Here is a 9772-nt window from a genome sequence, read left to right as displayed (position 1 = left end):
GGGTAGTCAGTGCATCCCATTGTTGCTATATGCATTTTGAAGAGCTATCGGAACTCACAGTTTTTGAACCTGACTCATGTTTACCCTGGTTCATAGGAAAACGAAACTGAAACAAAACCGAGGTCCTTCACCAATACTCCATGAGAATCCACGAATCTCAGGGCAGGAAGGGACCCTAATATCATTAAACCTAGTGACTCTCCAAGGGGCATTGTAGAAATCTGTGTATTTCTGGTCATCACAATGACTGGCGAGGGCTACTGGCATTTAGTGGGCAGGAGCCAGGCATGCTAGGATGTTCTGTGATGCTGGTCAGTCCCATAGAGCAAAGAATTGAACCATTGGACACTGATGTTGGTGAAAAACGAGTTCATTATCATCTAAGCCTAGAACTAACACTGTTTTACATATGAACACAAAGTATATTTGCCCAGTTTCCATATATTCTGAATTTTCCACAAATGCAACTACTGTTTCTTTTCTTTTCTTTTTTTTTTTTTTGAGACGGAGTCTTCGCTCTATCTCCCAGGCTGGAGTGCAGTGGCCGGATCTCAGCTCACTGCAAGCTCCGCCTCCCGGGTTCACGCCATTCTCCTGTCTCAGCCTCCCGAGTAGCTGGGACTACAGGCGCCCGCCTCGTCGCCCGGCTAGTTTTTTGTATTTTTTAGTAGAGACGGGGTTTCACCGGGTTAGCCAGGATGGTCTTGATCTCCTGACTTCGTGATCCGCCCGTCTCGGCCTCCCAAAGTGCTGGGATTACAGGCTTGAGCCACCGCGCCCGGCCAACTACTGTTTCAATTGAAGGAAGACTGTACTGTTTTATTTAAACATTATTAATAGTTCAACATTGTGGAAAATGAGGTTCCTAGTAGCAATGCTGTACATGGAACTCGAGTTGTGAAATCAAAACACCTTTCCAGTTTGCATTTGTGGCTCTACTGGGCAGGTATCTTCCCACTAGTTAGTGTAGCTGTGCGGCGGTATTCACATATTATAATACGTTGTTTTATTATAATCATTTTGCTTCCGTTTGTTTTTTTTTTTTTTTTTTTTTTTGAGACGGAGTCTTGCTCTGTCGCCCAGGCTGGAGTGCAGTGGCCGGCTCTCAGCTCACTGCAAGCTCCGCCTCCCGGGTTCACGCCATTCTCCTGTCTCAGCCTCCCGAGTAGCTGGGACTACAGGCGCCCGCCTCGTCGCCCGGCTAGTTTTTTGTATTTTTTAGTAGAGACGGGGTTTCACCGTATTAGCCAGGATGGTCTCGATCTCCTGACCTCGTGATCCGCCCGTCTCGGCCTCCCAAAGTGCTGGGATTACAGGCTTGAGCCACCGCGCCCGGCCGCTTCCGTTTGTTAATAGGTCATGTTTTTTGAAATTGTGTTTGTAGGTTTACATAGTATTACCTATGATTTGTTATTTCAGTATAGGTAAAAGGGGCGTTAGAAAATACTAGTTACGAAAAGGAGTTGGGTCTTTCACAGGGTTATGGAATGTAGCAGACTCCTTTTATAGATGAGGAAATTTAGACCCAAAGCCGTTAAACCACTTGCCCCCGACAGTGTGATATTCTCTCCCTATCTCGTTCGAATTTCCATTTCGATTTTAAAAATTGGGAAGGGAGAGAAGTTTTGTGTATAGTAAATTATGTGATGAGCACGAACTATTTGAATCCTGGCAGCAGAAGACCCTTTGGGGGGTGGTGGAAACCACTGCGTTTTATTTAATTCCGTCGGGCTGAGGGTCAGGAGAGAGGGGAAAGCGGTCATAAGAAACCACGGATGTGCGTGCGCCTGCTCAAAGCCAGGAATCCACTAGTAAACACATCTTCTTGTATTTAAGGGCCTGCGGCACCGAAGCCGGGACTTGGGGTGGCCTGCCTGGGGGGGGCCACAGGAAGAGGTTCCTCCGACGGCAGAAACCTGGTTCCTCCCGTTTCTCATCCACTGCAGCGGCCTGAGGGTCACCCCGAGCCCAGGCCGGTAACCCCGCTGCAGCCCCTCCGGCAGGCCCAGGTTGCACCGGCTACAAACATTCCCGACACCCTTGGGCCCTAGAAGAGCCGTTCGCCACCCGCGGGCTCCCCGCAACGCCGGTGTTCACCTGCCCTAAGCAGCTGGGTGCCCCGCGGGAAGAAGCTAGGGGCAAATGTAGCCCGCATTCCTGCGGAGGGCAGGGGTCCCGGGAGGGCGCGCCAGCGGCGGCTCTGGATCAGCGCGTGACTCTCTCATTGTTCCCTCACCGCGGGGGGCGGGGACGCGCGCGCACACGTCGGGGGGTTGGCCGGGAGGGGCCATTGTGTGTTTCTAGGCGGCGCCCCCGCTGCCTAGGCAACCGCGCTGGGAGGTGTCGGGCCACCAGCGCGCCGCCGGCTCCCCTCCATTTCCCCCCGACTCCCGCCCCGATCGCCATCCTACCCTCCTCCCTCCTCCTTTCCCCTTCCTCCGCTCCCCTCTTTTCCCTCCCCCTCCTCCCCTTCCCTCTGTTCTCTCCTCCTCTTCCCCGCCCCCCCGTCCTAAGCACTCTATATTCAAGCCACCGTCTCCTGCTTCACAAAATGGCCACCGCACGCGACACCTGCGGTCACGTGGCCTGCCGCCCTCTCGGTTTCGGGACTGTCTGCCTAGCTCCGACTTCGGGGAGGCTACACGCGGAAGACCGAGGGCAGATTAGACCGGAGAAATCCCACCACATCTCCAAGCCGGGAACTGAGAGGGGAAGAAGAGTGAAGGCCAGTGTTGGAAAAACAAAAAACAAAAAAAAACCCAAGAAAAAAAACGAAAAACGAAAGCTGAGTGCATAGGGTTGGAAAGGGGAGCGAAGAGGCCTAGGTTAACATTTCCAGGCCTCTTAGCTGGTGGTAAGCGGGAGACGTAAGTTCTCGCGAGATCTCGAGACCTCCGAGGCTGAGACTAGGGTTTTAGCGGAGAGCACGGGAAGTGTAGCTCGGGAGCACTCGGACAGCGTTTGGCGCCCTAAGCGCAAAGGCAGGACTGCTAGGGGCGACGGGACTAAGTAGGAAATCCCGTGAGGTTAGACCTGAGGGAGCGCGCAGTAGCCGGGGATTAGTCGCCGCGACGCGGGATTGCGGTGCGAGAGGGAGGGCACACGTTGTACGTGCTGACGTAGCGGGCTTTCAAGCGGGTATATTAGATCCGTGGCCGCGCGGTGCGCTCCAGAGCCGCAGTTCTCCCGTGAGAGGGCCTTCGCGGTGGAACAGACACACTCGCTTAGCAGCGGAAGACTCCGAGTTCTCGGTACTCTTCAGGGATGAGTCATGTGGCGGTGGAAAATGCGCTCGGGCTGGACCAGCAGGTGAGCCGCAAGGACCCCACCGGGCTGGCTGCTGCGTGAATCCCTCCTCTGACCTAACCTGGCTAATGGCGCAGCGCTAACCGGGACCCTTACTTTTCATTTCCTGGGTGCCCCGGGCTGGCGGGTGTGAGTGCCCCGGGGCTATGGAGGGACAGGAACGTTGGTTGGGGCTGTCGCCCGGGCCCGGTCTCGGCCCGCTGTATTGTCCCCGGGACGAGCACAATGGCGGCTTTTGTGTGTGCGTGCGCAGGCGGGCGGAGGGGGAGGGAGTGCGCGCGCTCTCGCGGGGACGCGCATGCGCGAACCCCGACGGATTAGTGACGGGGAGGGGGAGTTTTGCGGGAGTGCGCAGCGCGGCGGGACGCGACTGGAGACCCTTTTGGCCTGGAGGGTTTCGGCCTTCACGGCTGGCGCAGCCTGGATTCCCGTCTGGAGGACCCGGCGGCATCTGGTGTTTGCGTGCCTGCGAGCAAGGGGTGGAACGCGGCCCAGGAATGTGGGAGGGGGCGGCGCGGCGGGGAGGGGGCGGCGCGGCGGGGAGGGGGTGGCCTTCGCTCGGGGTAATGGCGGCGGCCTCTTTTGTGTGGTGCCGCACGGGAGGCGCTGTGGCTCACTCCCGGGAGACGGCGGGTCCGGGGCGGGCGAGGGCCTGGAAAGGAGGATGGAATGGGCGTCTTGTTTTTCTCGCGTTCCTTCCGCAGACCTTTTCGCTTCAGCCCAGGGTCCGCAGGGTCCGCAGGCCCGGCGCCGCGGCCGGGGAGGCTGCGTTTCCGGAGTGGAAAGTTTTGTGACGCAGAAGATTGGGGAGGAGTGGGGGCGGGGAGGGGAGGCAGGAATGGGTCGCTGGGCTCTGGAGACAGAGGTTAGACGCGGCGGGGAGGTTAGGGAGCCAGCGAGGCCCTTTCTCCTCCTTGCTTGGCCAAGGTTGTCCCTGTGTGGCGAGTTAGCCGGGAGCCCCGCGTTGTTCTGGAGTGGAGGGGTCCTCGCGGGTTGTGGGAGTGTGTTCATGTTAGTGACTTTGATCCAGGAATCCGCCATTGGAAAAACACCCGGCTTAGGGGGGAAGTAAATAGTTTTGTTGTTGACTTGTTGCTGCCTGTGGAGTAGAATCTCGCAATGGGTCCGAGGCCCCCGAGTCTTTTAGACAGAATTCCCTTCTAAGGGTTTAGGGGCAGACGAGAGGAGAACGTGTGATCTGAGAGAATGTTTTGGGCTTTGGTGGCAGGAAGTCTGCATCCCGCCGCAACAGTGGCACCACGTTTCAGATAAGCTCTTGTGTGGGTTATGCGGAGCCTTTAAATACACTTATGATTAGGAGTTGATTTCACAAACTCCGGAATAATCCTGAGACGAAGTTTAGTGGCACAAATTAATTGAATACATATTTTAATGTAGTCATATGTAATATTTTTTAGGAATTGATCTGTTCCTTTGGGAGCATTTTCTCCCTGTTAATGAACCAATTATATTAAATCCTCTAATTGCTGACACTTCATATGTTGAATTAAACACAGACATTTTAACAATCTACCAGCAGCACAGAGTATTCCCAGTTTTACCATTTTCCATTTAGCTATAGTGTCCTTTTAAGGATTCTAGGCAGCAGTGAACCTTATTTAAAAAGCAAAATTGTACTATAACAAGTGCAAAAGGAAAGTTTGTGGTTCTGCCGTGCTTTAAAGTATTAACGGTAGCAAGAGAAAGCGCGGTGGTGTTTTTGCTCATAGAAATTCTGGAAATTAGGTGCCTGAAGTCTTACACTCCCCATCTGCTTCCAGTTTTCAGTGACTCCATTGATGATGCATGCAGTTTGGCAGTATCATACTGAGCTTTAAACACAAGATTTGTAAACATGGTATATAGTGTATCTTTTGCAAACAGGTTGGCAACGGTACTGTGTGACTTGGTCTTTTGTGGCTTTTTTGAGAAAAATGAAACACTTCGCATGTACAGTTTTTTCCACCAACTACTTGTGAGTAGTTCCTGGTTATACAACGTTACGAAGGTAGCATATAACCTTTTTCTAGAATGTTGAGGCATATGAGATAGCAGTGTAAGGGGGATGGGTAGAAATAGAGATGAAAGGCACTAAAATGTCCTACTCTAAGAGCATTGAATGCCAGTTGTACCATTTATTCAAAGTCATTTTTGAACTTCTGTTAAAATGGGGTAATAAACAGGTAACTACTTCAAGCCGAGCTCATGCTTGTAATCCCAGCGCTTTGGGAGGCCAAGGCAGGTGGATCACCTGACCTGAGGTCAGGAGGCCAGCCTGGCCAACATGGCGAAACCCCGTCTCTACTAAAAATACAAAAAGCCTAGCGTGGTGGCGCACCCCTGTAATACCAGCTACTAGGGGAGGCGGAGATTGCAGTGAGCCGAGATGACACCACTGAATTCCAGCCTGGGTGACAGAGGGAGACTCAAAAAACCAAACGAATTATCAGTCAAACTACTTCAGTGTTGTGCTTAACATAGTGTTCTGTAAGTGGTTGGTATATTGCTCTTTTTGTTGTTGTTCTTAAGAGTACTACCCGACTAAAAAATACGTGGGCAATATTTGGGGATGAAGGAACTAAAGAACGGCCAATTCAAAATTTGTCCTGACATTTTTCAGGTGTGCTTTTTAGGTTTAAAATACCAGGTATTACAGAAAGTTGGCGTTGGAAATGTTTATGACTGGCACTAAAACGAATCCCTTATCTGACATTGAAGAATAGTTTTGAGAGATTCAGTGTAAGCTTTAGTTTGGTGATTAGGGAGCCTGTGCTATGGAACATGTTGCAGTGAAAATTTGTTTTGAATGAATAAATGAAATTTGGACAGTTTCTAAATAGCACAAGCATCTTGGTGTGTCGCCTTCTGTAGTATATACAATAGTACTATTTTGCATTTGCCTAGAGCATTACAGACTTGAAAGCATTCTTAGTCACTTTCTCATTAAGAGTTGGTATCAGCCCTGTGAGGTGGACTGGCCAACTACTTGAATGCAGTGCTAGCAAATGCTAGAGGGCGGGACTAGTTTTCTCTTAATACAGTATTTGAGCACATGGGGTGCTAACCATCTCACTCTCTTCTAGTTTGCTGGCCTAGACCTGAACTCTTCAGATAATCAGAGTGGAGGAAGTACAGCCAGCAGTAAGTAAAACATCTTATGAATTTATTGAGTATTAGAGCTTATGTCTTAAGATTTCATTGGGCTTATTTAAAATTTAAGAAATTTGCTTTTCAGTTTTTACTGCTTAAAGAATTATGTAGTCTTTGTGTTACAGAATTATGTAGTACTTAGTGGTCAATCTAAAGCATTGTTGCCTTTTTTTTTTTTTTTTTTTTTTTTGAGATGGAGCTTCGCTCTTGTTGCCCAGGTTGGAGTGCAATAGTGTGATCTCGGCTCACTGCAGTCTCTGCCTCCGGTTCAAGCGATTCTCCTGCCTCAGCCTCCTGAGTAGCTGAGATTACAGGCATGCACCCCCACACCTAGCTCACTTTGTATTTTTAGTGGAGATGGGGTTTCTCCATGTTGGTCAGGCTGGTCTCGAACTCCCTACCTCAGGTGATCTGCCTGCCTTGGCCTCCCAAAGTGCTGGGATTACAGGCATGAGCCACGGCGCCTGGCCAGTGTTGTTGCCTTTCTAGCTGGCTCTCTTGAGTAAAAGCAGTTAACCATTGAAAGGAACTTATTATATCAAATTATCTCTAGAAGAGTTTTCGTCCATTATAAATCCTGAGCCCAGTTTAGAGGTGATGGGGATGTGTCCCTGTTAACTGACTATATTTATTAAATTGAAATAAGGGAACATGCACTTCATCGGTTATAGCTGCTCCTTTCTCCTGAAGAACAGAAGACTATACTGAATTCTGGATTGGTGGTTAGGTTAGATTTTCAAATGTGTCATTTCTTTTAAAAAGGCATTAGAAAAGTTGCTTTTTTCTTTTTTTTTTTTGAGACGGAGTCTCGCTCTGTCGCCCAGGCTGGAGTGCAGTGGCCGGATCTCAGCTCACTGCAAGCTCTGCCTCCGGGTTTACGCCATTCTCTGCCTCAGCCTCCCGAGTAGCTGGGACTACAGGCGCCGACCACCTCACCCGCTAGTTTTTTGTATTTTTAGTAGAGACGGGGTTTCACCGTGTTAGTCAGGATGGTCTCGATCTCCTGACCTCGTGATCCGCCCGTCTCGGCCTCCCAAAGTGCTGGGATACAGGCTTGAGCCACCGCGCCCGGCCGCTTTTTTTTCTTTTAAGGGGTTGTTTAGAGACTTGTTAGAGGTTAGTGTTAAGGTAGGGGATCTTGTTGGTTATTATGAGGTAATAAGGCAATAGACCCTTATTTAGCTCAGATCTCTTTCTACTTATTAAAACAAACGTGAGTATGGGCTGTGATGTGTCCTCATTTTTAGGCAAGAACAACCTCACTGGGCACAAAATTGGTGTTTGCTTTAACTTTCACCTTATTTGTCATGCTAAGAATCTTTTAGGAACTGATTGTCCTAATGGAGATTTTTAAAAACGTTTAATTCAGTCTAGAAAAAGAAAGTTAAATGACATGTTACTAGTTATAAAGCAAATTGACTTTATTTGGGTTTATATTATTTGCTTTTTTTTGCTTATCCATAGTTTAGGCTGTATTCCTGCCTGCATACAGAGCAGCCATCAGCTAAACTCAGCAAGCCCCAAATTAAAACCTGCAATTCCTTGAAATTAACTCCCCTTTGCAGCTTTTCCTTGTATGTTTGTTGTATGTTTTGCAACTTACTGGCATAGAAACAAAAGATTGTGAGATTTATTACATGAGTAATCTTAAATTGTTACAGTAATGCTTAATGCTGTAAGTGATCCTCTTAGTTTTTATGACAGTTCTCTTAAATCTAGTAGGCCTTTAAAAAAAATCACATTAAATGACCACTAGTGACTAAATGTGCTCAATTTGTGGATTTCAACTATTAGGTTCCAAATCAGCTTTTTTTTTTTTTTTTTTTTTTATCAAACTCATAGTTCTCCTTATGAAGCAATAACCCATTTAAAATTAGATTCTTTTTTCCTCCCCTCTCCAATGTCCAGGTAGGTAATCAGACTGGAAGGCTGGAGATTTTAATTTCCAGAATCAGTTTTTAGTAACAGAAATTTAAATGAAAGGGTTTTTGGCATTTAGTTTTTTATATTATATATATATATTTTTTTTTTTTTTTTTTTTTTAGAAGGGCGCTATATTCCTCCTCATTTAAGGAACCGAGAAGCTACTAAAGGTAGGTCCCCACAAGTAACTTCGTTGGTCTAATTTTTTGCCTCCTTTAGAAGTTAGTCAAAGCCTAAGGAAAATGAGGCATTTGGGGGAAGTCTAAACATTGTGTTCTTCTATGCTTCTGTCAACCTGGTTCAAATATTAGAGCTTAATAACGTTGGAAAAACTCATCTAATGTTACACAGTGGGAAATTCGGCATTCCTGTGTCAAACTGTTCTGACGCCAAGGGCATGGTTTTGTACAGTTTCGCTAGTCTTGTGCTGAATCTGTTAGTAATCATTCACAGCATGGTTTTAGTTTGGAAGAGGTGGGTGCCCCTACTGTGTAAACCAAGCTGCATAATGATAACAACCTGGTTATTTCTGTCTTGGCACAGTTGCCAGAAATGAAGATGGGCTTATCATAGAATAGTTAACAAATTACAGCGTTGGGAGTGATTCTCTGGTTTCATCTCCTTGCCTTGCTGCTTTTGAAGGGTTTTGTCCAAAATGTATTTTACACTATCTGGCGTCTTTCCCATTGCGGTTGTAATGTAGCGATAGATAACAGCTAGTGTATGTTTCATATTATGAGACAGCTGTTGGGGTGCTTTATATTCTGTAAAATTAGACCTTCCAAAATTGGAGGAAAAGGGGAAAGTCAGGAAAACTAAAGATGAGGAGGGAAGATACTGTATAAAGAAGGCAGATAGGAAGAGTGGAGAGTCCATAGGGGAGCACATGGTTTGCTGCTGTTCCTCCATCCATATGTAGTCTGTTACCTTCACTGTCCTGGCGATGCATGTATATAAAGTCTGTGTTATTTCTATGGGAAGATCACTTTGGCATTATATTCTTATATTATTATTATTATATTTATTTATTTATTTATTTATTTATTTATTTTTGAGACAGAGCCTCGCTCTGTTGCCAGGCTGGAGTGCAGTGGCGTGGGCTCACTGCAACCTCCACCTCCTGGATTCAGGTGATTCTCCTGCCTCAGCCTCCCAAGTAGCTGGGATCACAGGCATGCGCCACCACGCCTGGCTAATTTTTGTATGTTTTAGTATTTAGGGGTTTTGCCTTGTTGCCTAGGCTTGTCTGGAACTCCTGACCTCGAGTGATCCGCCCGCCTCAGCCTCCCAAAGTGCTGGGATTACAGGCGTGAGCCCCCGTGCCAGCTGGCATTATATTCTTTTTAGGGGAGGTTACTGTGGAATTTGTCTTTATCATCATGGATGTTCTCAG

The 9772-nt window shown here is 47.9% G+C and overlaps 1 protein-coding gene across 1 annotated transcript in view; it reads left to right on the top strand.

Annotated features, from left to right (window-relative positions):
* The first annotated feature begins 2266 nt into the window (after positions 1-2266).
* DDX3X (DEAD-box helicase 3 X-linked) overlaps positions 2267-9772 on the top strand; it is a 35962-nt gene continuing 28456 nt past the window's right edge. The window contains 3 exon segments of the mRNA XM_033201766.1: positions 2267-3309; positions 6390-6447; positions 8502-8549. Of these exon segments, the coding sequence (XP_033057657.1) occupies positions 3265-3309; positions 6390-6447; positions 8502-8549 (151 nt within the window). The 5' untranslated portion in view covers positions 2267-3264.

This window comes from Trachypithecus francoisi, unplaced genomic scaffold, assembly GCF_009764315.1.
Source record: "Trachypithecus francoisi isolate TF-2019V2 unplaced genomic scaffold, Tfra_2.0 Lachesis_group6, whole genome shotgun sequence".
In the NCBI taxonomy this organism is placed as follows: domain Eukaryota; kingdom Metazoa; phylum Chordata; class Mammalia; order Primates; family Cercopithecidae; genus Trachypithecus; species Trachypithecus francoisi.
The sequence above is the reverse complement of the archived record's forward strand: the minus strand, read 5'-3'. Positions and strand labels throughout refer to the sequence as shown.